The sequence below is a fragment of the Scatophagus argus genome, chromosome 15, assembly GCF_020382885.2.
Source record: "Scatophagus argus isolate fScaArg1 chromosome 15, fScaArg1.pri, whole genome shotgun sequence".
NCBI lineage: Eukaryota > Metazoa > Chordata > Actinopteri > Scatophagidae > Scatophagus > Scatophagus argus.
Genome location: NC_058507.1, coordinates 2,965,398 through 2,977,992, shown reverse-complemented (window position 1 = coordinate 2,977,992; position 12,595 = coordinate 2,965,398). Strand labels below are relative to the sequence as shown.

The window sequence follows — 12,595 nt, the reverse complement described above, 5'->3', positions numbered from 1 at the left end:
AAGCCAAGCCCAGTGCTCTCAAAGCAGCACCAGCCAGTCCTGTCAATGCGTTCACTTACCGCATCAAAGTTAGCACTGATGCCCAGTTTGTTTTTTCCTTTATCGCGCTGCAAAGACACCCGTGTGCCACCTAAACCCGCTTAAAAACTAACCCACTGAACAATTTCGTGTAAGCATGTAGACACAAAGCCATAAGGGATGTTTTATGTTCTACTGCACCAGTTGGACGTGATAAAACGTTAACAAATCTCGGTAAGTTACATTTTTTCAGCCACGCTTACCCGAAATGTGCTTTTTCAAGAGGTCATCATAAAGCCATCCAATCAAACCAAACCACTTTTATTTCCTGAACTGGTATCCCATCGGTTCACACATTACACTGACTTCTAGTGTCCGTCTAGTGTCCTGTCCCAGCGTCCTGTATCAGAAGGAAATATCATTTCTAAATCTTTAAAGAGGGGAAAAAAATCTACGAGTTCCAACTAAACAAATCTTGTTAGAGCTATGGAATCTTTAATCTTTAGTTAGCCTCAGGTGTGCATAAACTACAGACTCTGAACCTCTTTTTTAAAAAACTAACCAACCAAAATCCATATTGTGTTTTCATATATTTTAGACTTTACTGTGAAAAGATCCACGCTGTAAATAAACTGCTTGAGTGAGCTGACCTGACTCAAATGAAGCCTTAAAAACCAACATTACACAACATGAGGCTGACTGGACTCTGATGCTGCTGTACAGTAACAACTACTGACTAACTGAACCAGACGTCCACATGGCGGCGGTTCACCAAGTGCAGCGGCGATTGTACCTTGGCTGCATAAACACACACGGCCGGAGACCAGGCAGGCGGATACAGAGCCCCATTCAGCCCAGGAGCCACATCAACACTGGAGAAAAGCTGCTGCACACCAAATGCTGGAACCTCCCCCATCCCCACTGACCACATTTCACTGGTGACTGCCAACATGTGCATTTTGTTTTTTTACCAGCCAACTTTTTGGTTTGTAGAGCAGAAAAGTGGCTTGTGAATCAGACAAGCTGACCAGTCACAGAGTTTTGCTGCACTTTAAATCCAAAATGGATGAATATGGTATAACTATGCACCAGAAAGCACATTAGGAGGCCTGACGTGTGGCATTTTGTAGATGCTTTTAGTCAAAATGCACAAAGACATACGTCTTGAGCATAAACAGTGCAGCCGGTGAATATTCAGGACAGCTTGGCCTGTTTCAGTTTGTTCTACTGAAGTAAAGCTTTTATCATATTTCATGCTCTCCTTTAGTCTTACTTCTCATGTTGAAATTTTCATGTGTGTTACTTGAACAAGCAGCATGACTTGTGCTTTAAAGCTGCTCTGGTTAAACCTCCAAACAGGCCGAGGTCATTAGGATCCTGCCAGCTCCCCATCATGTCTGCTTTCCGGTGCTGCCAAAGCACAAAGACGCTCGTTTATTGATTTCTAGCTTCACATCATAACACTCAGCCTCTGCTTCCCAGTTCAACATACTGGAATAAACTGAAGCGTTAACAAGACTGAGAGTGAGACACAGCTTTGCTGTGGACAAAATGTAATTTAGTTTTTATGTCAATGTGTTGCCCATAGTGCAGCTTCAGGTGTCAAACTGTCAAACTGTTAATAAGGAATATAAAATAGATAGATAGATAGATATACTTTATTGATCCCAGGCTGGGAAATTACAGTGCAGCAGCAGCATTACACACAATAAGCTATACAAAATATGTTAAAAATAGCAACACACAAAGTAATATAAAAAGTGTAAATACAACAAATAAGCAGTATAATGTTTGTCTGTCACCTGTATGATGGAGACAATAACGGAATTTCTGCAGGATGTGGTTTTAAAGCACAGCAAAGAACCTAAAGTGCTGCGTGCTGCGTGCTCCTCACCCACCTGTTCCTCAAAGCGTTTAAGTGTGTCAAGTTATTTTAGCGAAGGGCAAAGCGCAGTAACCGTGTGCCATTCGCATCTCGACGTCAAACTGCTCTACAGTAACGCGAGCCAATCGAACCAGCTATGCTTTCGCTCAGGTGAACTGAAGCTCACCTGGATCTTGATGGGCCACGTGAAGTTGCTGACATAGACAAAGAACGTGATGTTAGGGCTGTTGCGAAAGTCAAAGTTCTCGTTGGAGAAGCTGTCCTTGAACTCCTTGATGTTGCTCCGAGAGACGATTGGGATCTCCTCGCCGGTCTGGGTGCCCGCTGCAGGACAGAAAGAGGGACAGACAAGGAGGACAGAGATGTCAGAGGCATGGATCTGATCTAACTTGTCGTGTTAAACTGTGGCGAAGGCCTCTGAGGACACGTGGCCCGGACATGTGAGGGCACAGACGGCAGGTGAGAGCTGCCAATTTATGTTTAATTGAATTAGGTTTGAAGTGTTCAGCTGCGACTAACAATTATTTTCATTATCAATTAAGTCTGCACCGTTTGGAAAATGTGAAATTTCTTTTTTTCGTTCCACCAACAGCCCATAATCGAAATAACTTCAAATTAAACTGACACAAACAACGAAGAGTCAGCGAATCATCCAACTGTTTTGCTGAGACATACCTGTGAAGCTCGCGGCCCAGGTGATGTTCAGGTTGAAGTTCTTTGAGGCATTTATGAACATGTCTAGATCCCGGTTTGGCTGAGGAGGAAGAGAAGACACACAGTGATCATCATCACCATCCATTAAAACCTTTCCAGTCCCACATATCATGTGAAATGTGCAGTGGACTTTGTACAAACAGCTACTGTACTGCAGACTGGAGCTAATGAAAGCTGAGTTAGCAAAACAAATGTTTGAACAAGAGTCAGTGATGAAAATGAGCTGTAACCAAATACTGTAAGTACAGCTGTGAAGTGTTATCAGCTCTGATAGCACCGGGTAGGTGTAAAATTAAGACCTAATTAATGTTTACTCACTGATTAAAAAGGCACTGTTTGTTAATAATCATTTTAACAGCTTTAGTGGAGATTACGGACTTCTTCTTCATTTATTATCAGAGCTGCGTAATTGTTTTCGCACATGTCTAGCTGACAAAGGGATCGTGGTTTTGTGTTTGTTCCCACTTGGTAAAGCTTTGTCGAGTTAGAAGACACCATCTGGAGTATCTAACCACTCGCCTGTGTTTCAGTTTGGGCTCCAGATGCTGCAGCCAGGTAAACAGGGCTGGACAAGCTTTCGTTTGCTGGGAAAACATCTGTGTGGCTGACTGTGTGATGAATGGAGCTCACACTGCAGTAATACGCTCAAGTCTGTTTCTGTTCACATGTTCAAATTTTTATGTTTCTATTGTACACTATACTTTTTTTTGCCTTTGATCTACTGTAGTTTATTGCTCTGTGTTAGAATTTTTTATTTTGTAGTTACCACTATATGGACAAAAGTATTGGGACACACCTCTTTCTCATTGCATTCAGGTGTGGTATGGGGTTGTTTATGCTTCAGCATACCAAGACATTTTTGACAATGCTATGCTTCCAACTTTGTGGCAACAGTTTGTTGAAAGCCCTTTTCTATTCCAGCATGACTGTGCCCCAGTGCACAAAGCAAAGCTCCATAAAGACATGGTTGGATGAGTTTGGTGTGGAAGAACTTGACTGGCCCACACAGAGCCCTGACCTCAACCCCATCCAACACCTTTGGGATGAACTGGAACGGAGATTGTGAGCCAGGCCTTTTGGTCCAACATCAGTGTGTGACCTCACAAATGCTCTACTGCATGAATGGGCACAAATTCCCACAGAAACACTCCAACATGTTGTGGAAAGCCTTCACAGAAGAGTGGAAGCTGTTAGAGCTGCAAAGCTGTCTGTGTGTTTACAATGAGATGTCAGACATCACACCCTGTTGGTGTGATGGTCAGGTGTCCCAATACTTTTGTCTACATAGTGTACCTCTGCATGTATTCAGGTCTCTGGAAAACGAGATCTCAGTCTGATTGGGAGTTGACTTAATAAACATGCCGTCACTCTCTCTCTCTGGGTCGTTAACAGTGGAAGCTTTCCCAGCATTACAGCTGGTGCTTCTTTTTCCTCTGACATCAAAATCTCTCTCAACATTTCTGAAGATTTAAAACAATAGCTGAGTAGAGTGCCATCTCTAATTGTTTTCTTTGTGCTTCTGAAGGCTGAGTATCACGCATTTCTGTGTGTTTGTCTGTGAAAAGCATGTCCATGCTTGGTGAAATTAAATTTTTCACATAAACTCCAGGTTTATGAAATTCCTCTTAAGATAAAGAAACCAATAAAAGTCAAGACAGTCACATTTATCTGTTCTCTCGTCATAGTCTGCTGTCTCGACAATTTTTAATCCAATTTAAAGTGACAGCTGGGGCGTTCACAGGCAGAGACATACCTCCTCAGGTGTGGCCACGAAGTTGATGGCGGTGTAGTAGCGGTCGTCCTCCTGCGACAGGCTGAAGGTGAACTGGTAGTCGATGAGCAGCGTGTCTGTTCGCAGCCATCGAGCCGAGGTGTGGGAGAGCGTGGTGGGGATTACAAAAGAAGAAGAAAGAGGAGGAGAAGGAGAATGGCTTGATTAGTCTGGAGTGAAAGTCAGAAAAGAGCATGTTTTCACACAGGGCTCGGGGCAGGATCCACAGTCTCTTTCTATTTCAAAACTTTATCGACTTTCTTGGATGGACCGAAAATGTTTTTTTATATCTGTGATGAAGGTCAGGATGAAAGTCGGGTTACACGGCTGCATGCTGGACTTCACCGTCTCTAGACCAAGATAACACTGTGCACAAAATGTCAGTGAGTTTCCAACCAGCAGGGCCCAAACAAGTTCACTTCCATGTTTCACTTCTGTCCGTTTGCCTTTCTCTTCCTGACTTGACTGACTCTATTATCATGGGATTTCACTTGTATTGCTACCATCTTATAGAGCTCCTTCTGCATTCTAAAAAGCATAATCGCCTTTTGAAATAATGAACAATGAGTGTATGAGGACAAAAACAAAGTCTGTGATGTGATGCCAAAGTCCTGTCTACAACATCAATCTAAATAATCACAAATGGTGAAGTATAATAATGACAAGAGATTAAAGTGCATCGTGCTGCAGTCTGGCATGACATTACAGCAGAGGTAGAGAGAAAGAGGGACAGTCCTCCAAAAGCTCCACTACATTCTTCTGCGATAAGCTTTCATCTGCTTTCGATTCTCTCCGACTGCGATTTGTTTTAAAAAAGAGCCGCTTCTCCTCCGGCTGTTATTTCTTTAAACATCAGACTACTTGAGATCTACTTTGATTTAAGAGCCATGTAGCTGCCTTCGCATTGACCCGGACAAGTGTGAGGAGTGAGGCCTCGCAGTGGTTTGTTAACGTGCCCCTCAACCCCCCAAACCTTCACTGAGGTTGGTAATTGGAATTCCACTTACAGTAGCATGTTCCTTTGAGGGGGTTGCCTTGGTAACGATTCTCCACTTCACACCTGAAAGAGAGAGGTGGAGGACAGATGAAGGGAAGCGAAGCAAAACATGGAGCGAAGACAGCAAGAGGGGAAGAACAGACGACAGAGAGAGAGAGAGGAAGAAAGGTGAGTTAGGTACGATTTTAACTGCCAACAAAAATAAAGCGGGAGGAAGTCCAAACGTCGCACACGCAGCTCAGATGACTCGCACTCGACTCGACCTTCAGTCAGCCGGACGACAATGAGAAGAGAGGGATGAAAAAAGGCCCCGGTGATGCTGCCAGACGTCACAAACAGACGTCTTCCGACCGCAAAAACTCCAAATTTGAAAAGACAAAAATAGCCTCATTTTCATACTGATGACCACTCACTTCTGAAACTGTATCTCAACTTTTTTTAATGGGTTTTGGGAAGCCCTGTGGGTAATGAAGGCCAGGGTTAAGATAAGCGCTGATAGCACTAATGAACAGCTGCCGCTACAGTGAAGACATGGAGGGTACCGAGTCTTTTCTTAAAACCTGAACATATTAACGTGTGGCCTTGCAAGAATTTTTAAAAAGTCCTTGAATTTTAAGTGGTTGTCGCACATAAAAAAAAGAGTTCTTGGCTTTTTTTTTTTTTTTTTTTTTTTTTTTTTTTAAAAACTTACTTTAGCACACAACTGCAATGGGAAAAAATATAAATAAAACCACCTTGGTCTTTTTCAGACTGATTTGGGAGTTTGCGACATGATCGTGCGTTTTCACCTTAAAAATACATTCCAACAAGATCGCATTGGTGCTCTTAAAACCGACACTGCTGGAGGCCAGTGCTCGCTCGCTCACTGGCTGCGTTGATGACCTGTTTGACCCACTGACACTGATTGGTTTGCTGCCCGATAATTCCTGGGTCATCAAAAAGGACCATCCCCACATCTTTACACTTTAGCGTTCAGAAAAACCAGCAGGGTGCTAAGATATGAGAGATACAAGAGGTTTTCCTAAAACTGCAGACACACCTGGGGTGTAGAGGAGGGTACGTGTGAAAATAAAGAGCAGGGGGCGAGGAGGAAATAGGATGGAAAAGGTGAAACTCACAGGTGGCAGCGATCTCCTTTGATGCCTTTCGTGGTGCAGAAGCACTTGCCGTTGTTGGGGTTGCACATGCTGGCGTGGCCGTTACACTTACAGGCTGAACAAAGGACGAGATGAAAGATGAAAACAGTTTTAAATTTAAAGTGCCTCAACAAAGCAGTACGAACCCATTTTCACATTTAATTCAAAAGGGTGAGGTGTTCAGGCACACTCATGAACTACTCTGAATGTGGTGCTTTGTTACAGCACACGAGTCAAATAGAGATGTAGGTAGTTATAGTTTGTCGATATATTTAAACTCAAACTGGATGAAAAAACATCTTTATTTCTTCTCAAAGAGGGGGTGGACTCTGCCTCTCTGTAACAAAGAGCTATTTGAGTTCAGGTCAGGCAGGCAGGCTTTGAAAGCCCCCAAGGAGTCTCCTGGAGCTGTTATTTTCAAAACGACACCAACACACCCCAAGAGGGCCAGACACTCAGAAATGCTGTTCCCGCCTCACTCTCCTGGGAACAAGGACCAGAAGAACAAAAAAGTTCCTTTCTCTCCACTCTTGGTTTTTATCCTGCCGCGGCTCCTTCCTAACCAGAGCTGACTTTCCACATCGGTCAGGGTTTTGTCTCCGTTAACACATGCCAGACGTCTATTAGGTTTGAGGACAGCTACTGGAGCAAACAGTCACATTAAGATTTGATCCTGCAGTCACACATGTGGCCAGTGTCACATGTCCGTTACTAATATAAAGGCTGTTGTGGTGAGCTGTGAAGTAAAATTTGGTGGCGTGTCTGAGAGATTTCAACACACTGCACATGCAAAGAGAGAGTTAAGATCTTCATCGGTTTCAAGAAGCATTTAGGACACAAGCTGCAAATAACTGATGAAGAAGTTTTCTTGATTTGCTTGTGTTTTGTCCACTTGCGTGTGTTTTCATGAGCTGCAGAACAGTGAGCCCTCTTAGCCAGCGCACTTTGATATACAAGCAGGAAGCAGACAATGAGAAGCATAAACAGCGAATAGCAAATGCTGACAGGATGAAGGTACACAGGCAGAGGCTGGTTTATTGACCGGCTGTCACTGATGTAGAGCCAAGTAAACATATATTCCAGAGGGTAACCTGGAATTACAGCTCCAAAAAAAGAAAAGAAAATACCACAAAATATACATCGTGGCTGTAAGATATTGGTAAGCTAAATTAAGCTGTCGAATAAGCGGACGATTGATTTGTTGTCTGACTCGACTGTCAGTATGAGCCATAGAGCTCGAGTAAATCTTTAATATCCCACGGGACTGTTTTACCGTGCACCTGGGGATTGGGAAAATGGCGGACATAAAACTGAACTGTAAAGTACTGACAAGTTAAATGAAGCTGCGTGCAGAAAGACAGACTGCTTGATTCAGTGCAGGACCGAACGGCCCGGGGATACTCACGCTGGCAGCTGCCCCCGTTGGTCGGGTCGCCGTAGAAGCCGGAGATGCAGCTCTCGCAGTGTCGGCCCGTTGTCAGGTCCTCGCACTTCTCGCACACGCTCTCGTTGACACACTGGCTGTGACCGTTGCACTGACAAGCTGCCGAAGAGGAAACAAAGCGCACACGTTTTAAATAAACAGCGCGGGGGCCCAACCATGAATGAATCTGTTGGCTCATTTACAAGTACAGAAAGTGAAGTGTGGCGTGGGATCTGTACGAGTTCTGAACTGTCCGCCGGTGCTGCACATGTTACTCTGATATTGTCTATGCCTGCCACATTAATGTGTCCAGATTTACTACACAGGTCTATTAAACAGAGAGGTAGCAACAACCGCTGCAGGTCATCGGCAACTGTTTTAGATTATAATGAATGAGTAAAACAATCCCTGTGAGTGGGCACACATTCCCTGATGTTATGCTTGTTAGACAATGGAGTGGGGTCATCGCAGGGGCACAGATAATTTTACACATGGGGATCACTTGAATGTTAAATATTCAGCCTGACAAAATGGTTGTATAATGTTGCCTTTGGCTCTGAAGGAAGCCTTTCAGATCAACCCTGGTGGGCTTTCCCACCCGTGTTGTTGGAAAGAGGTGAGCACTGAGAAGGCAGAGGCAGTCTAAAGGCAGATGCTGTTGCATGGTTGGAAATGCAGGATCCAAAACACGTTAAAAGTTTAAATTTCAAATGTGCTAATTCTTCCTTACCTGGGCAGTGGATGAAGGACCAGTTGTATTTGGCCTCACTAGGGCACATGCTGGCATTGAGGGCTGGCTGGGGGCTGGCGGGCAGGCCCGGGAGAGTGGATGGGGCCGGGACGGAGGTCTGGAAGGGCCCGCGGTACGAGCCCTCGATGCACTGCCCTTTGCCCGTGTTACTGGGGTCGGTGCACCAACCGCAGCCCGGCTGGTCCAGACACTGGCCACATGTTCTGTAACCGGAGCAGTTCTCCGCTGCAGCAAAGCACACAACACGGCAGCAGATATGAACGAGTGCAGTATGTGTATTACTGTGAAGTACCACATGATTTGGGTTGTTTAAAGCCAATACTTTGCCTGTTTAAAGTCCACCTGTTTTAATAAAACTCTCATGTGGGGGCGCCCCTGTAGCTCAGTTGGTAGAGTGTGCAACCCATGTACTGAGGCTCTGTCCTCTGCAGAGGCCACAGGTTCCACTCCTGTCTGTGGCTCATTTTCTGTGTGTCATCCCCTCCCTCTACCCTCCTTCCTGTCATATCTTTAGCTGTTCTATATGAATAAAAGGCAAAAAGCCCCCCAAAAAAAGACTTCTCATGTGTGCCAGGAGGCAATTAGCTTAGCTTAGCATAAAAACTGGAAGTGAGCTGACAGGATCACTTCCAGTCACTAGCACAAACAAGAGAGCGTTAGTGAATTATCTAAAGCTAAGCCAAGAAAGCATACGCCAAAGGGTCAAAAGTATTTCTTCACACAGGAGTAGGTCAACTGTTCAGCTTTGGTTTGTGAGGAGACAATCATTTGACATGTAACCAAAGTCATGTGTTTTCCCATCCTGGTCATTTAATATCATACAGCTACTGTCTAATCTCTAGTCTAAGCTGTAGTGTTGTGTATTATCAAGTATACACCAGTGTAAACAGGGCATGTCCCAGGTGAGCTCGCCTTGTGTATCTAAAAGTCTCAATTCATGAATCAATTGCTATGAAGTGCAGGTAGCAACTTTAGCCGAGCAGCATCAATAAACGTGTGAGTTTGTTACTGGGTGTTCGTTAGTCAGGGCCAGCCTTTCCCAAAGTTTTAATTAACAACAGGCCTCAACAGTAACTTTAGCTCATTCCTGAGACGCCGCTTCCCTCCACCTGCTCTCCGTAGATATTTGCCTATATTTTAATTCCTAACTCACAGTCCTCCTCGGGGGGTTTCTCTGCCCATGGCTGCAAGCAACAATTTGTACTTAATTGACCTGCCAGGTTAAATAAATGAAAATTGTTCTCTGCTGCAGCGCACAAAAACAAAGCACCAGCCGGAGACCAAGTTATCAAACGACTAAACCAGATTATTAATCCTCATCTCGTCTACTGGAGGGGGCCACAGTTTAATGCGCTTGGCTAAATGAAGGTTAAAAAACAAAACAAACATTTAAAGATTCTCTGCTCCAGAGAGTCACGGTTATTTAAAATGTTGTCTTTTAGGGTCTTTTTTTTTTAAAGTCTGATGAAGATTGGTACATATGCTCAAGTGGTTGAGAACATTAACAGGAAATGGAGCATGGCGTGAGCCGACTTCAGATTTATGCTTTTATTTTCAAGTCGAGTTTTTCTCCTCTCTTAGACCCGAGCTCATGAATCCTGCCTGGGAGGGTGGTCATTACGCATGGAGCAGTCGCAGCTTTAATCAGAGGTTTAAATGGTGTGCTGCAACATTTTCAGACGCAAAGTGTTTTTCTACGGCAGCAACAGCAATTTGTTTGGAATGAAAGAGGAAATGGACGACATAGTTAAAAGGCGTTAGACATGCAAGCAGAGATTTGTGCAGATTTAACATTTTTAAGTACAAATCAGTGGGTTTTGACTTAAAGAGAAGCCAGCGGCAAGGCTGAAAAACCAAACAATAAAATAAAGCTTTTGGCACTGAGGTATGACAAGATCAATGAGTCAAGCTAACTGAAGAAAAGACGCTACAGTTGAGCCGACCAACCGAACGCCGTCTCTGCTTTCACTCAATGTACCGCCAATTACATTTTTTCCAAGACGGAAAATTATTTGGAAATCACGGCTCCCGAGAACACGACTTTGCTTCACGAGTTGAAACTGAGAAAGAAGAGTAACAGGTTCCAGTGTTTGTCGAGGACTGCGACGCTACAGATCCCATGCAGCTGGACTCACAGCTGGAGTGGAGAAACACCGACGAAAACTAATCCATTCAATGCCAAAAACTGTAAGGCAGCAGGACAGCTTTCTGCCTCGAATGTCCAGTGGCAGGGTTTTTAAATCACTTCTTTTGACTGCTCTTCTGTATGCTAATAAATGCTTTGGGGGTTTTAATTTCAGTCTACATACTGCACACTGTTACAGAAGAGACTCAACACAGTAAATTACTTTTTTTGTACTGCATGTACTGATGTAATAACAGGAAACGATTTTCAGACTCAATTTGTGGTGTGTTTTGCCAATAAAGAAGACAAGAATCACAATGACTGTCAGAGTGAACCTACAAATTCATATGTAAGAGGGAGCAAACATTAACAGGACAAGAGGTCTTACGTGGACAAGTGTTCATGGTGTACCACTCCATACACTGTCCGAAGGGGAAGGAGGCCACGTAGGCGTTGGAGTCGACGCACTGCTTCATGTTGCTGCACCACATGCACTCTGAGCTGCTGCTGGTGCACTCGCTGCAGGTGGTTCTCATGGCACACGGCGTCCGGCACTGCTTGGCACTGTGGTTGGCTGAGGAACAAGTTTGAACAAGTCAAGTTAGAGACTTGTGGAGCATGAATGCATAGATTTTCAGCATGGACGTTTCAAAGGGAGACAAACCACCTGTGGCAGCAAAACAAGGCGTGGCTAAATCTACATCCTGTCTTCCTGACAGTATGATACTCTTGAATATAAAACCACCTTCCCCTCTGGTTTGGATTCATACTGTGAACCCACCTGGCCGTTCACACAGGCTGCCGTTCACTGGGTTGATGCAGGATTGTGCCTTCAGTCCACTGGATGCTGGCTCGGCCAGGTAGCCACAGAAGCCGGCGTCGCTCGGCTCACCCGGCAGCCACTGCAGGCTGGTGTTGGTGAAGGGCGACATGTCCTCCCAGCACCAGTACGACACATTGATTTTCCTGAGCCCCACCCAGGGCGTCACTGTGGCCTTGTACTGCAAACACACAGCAACATGCCCAAGTCAAAGCCAGGATTACACACATTTTCCTCTTCAGAGCTTAGCTGTACTCAAGTTTCTTTTATTTTTTTATCTTACTTTATTAATAAAAAGGTTTTGCCAGCATAAACTTTTCCAGTTATTTTCCATCAGTGAAAAGAGAGGACATGGAAATGTATAATGTGTATTCTCAAAAAGGCAGATCACGCAGTAGAGTGACAGTCAATGGCCTCGTTTGAGTACTTCTCCATTTTGACAGATGAAAGGTAGTAACTTCTGCATCGTCTTTTCAAATTCTGATATCTACTGTATGTCTGTGACAGAAAGCAACAAAAATGAGATATTTTATCAGGGCTGACACGAACTCCATAAAAGCAGCTTCATTCACGTGAAAGGTTGCGTGATTGGTCCCATCTCTCTGTCGCAGCGGCAGTAAACACAGAGAGCTCAATCCCTCGCAGACGTGAGTCAGATTACTGCTCCATTTGGATCTAATTGCGTTTCTTGGATTGATTGATCCCGTCTAGAAATGTGTGGAGTTTCTGAGCAGCGCAAACAGTGTCGATGTAACGAGGCAGGAAAACTGCGCCTGCACAGCATTTTATTGTTCAGCCTGTCAGTTTGAATCCCTTTAAGTGCAAACAGCATTGAATTTAGACCGACAGGAGAAACCTAATCAACTTCATCAGTATGGATTGAAAACACTCGTCAACTCCAGCGTCGCTGTGCGATTCAGATTCAAATGTTTTTGTTTTTTATTTTAAGCTTCAG

General features: G+C 44.3%; 1 protein-coding gene across 1 annotated transcript in view; it reads right to left on the bottom strand.

Annotated features, from left to right (window-relative positions):
• Positions 1–12,595, bottom strand: part of atrn (attractin) — a 107,990-nt gene that overhangs the window by 57,013 nt on the left and 38,382 nt on the right. The window contains exons 16-24 of the mRNA XM_046412331.1: positions 11,602–11,821; positions 11,209–11,394; positions 8,675–8,920; positions 7,927–8,064; positions 6,504–6,597; positions 5,396–5,448; positions 4,371–4,465; positions 2,579–2,657; positions 2,070–2,227 (exon numbers count right to left, since the gene is read on the bottom strand). Coding sequence (XP_046268287.1) covers positions 2,070–2,227; positions 2,579–2,657; positions 4,371–4,465; positions 5,396–5,448; positions 6,504–6,597; positions 7,927–8,064; positions 8,675–8,920; positions 11,209–11,394; positions 11,602–11,821 — 1,269 coding nt within the window. The remainder of the gene's footprint in view (positions 1–2,069; positions 2,228–2,578; positions 2,658–4,370; positions 4,466–5,395; positions 5,449–6,503; positions 6,598–7,926; positions 8,065–8,674; positions 8,921–11,208; positions 11,395–11,601; positions 11,822–12,595) is intronic.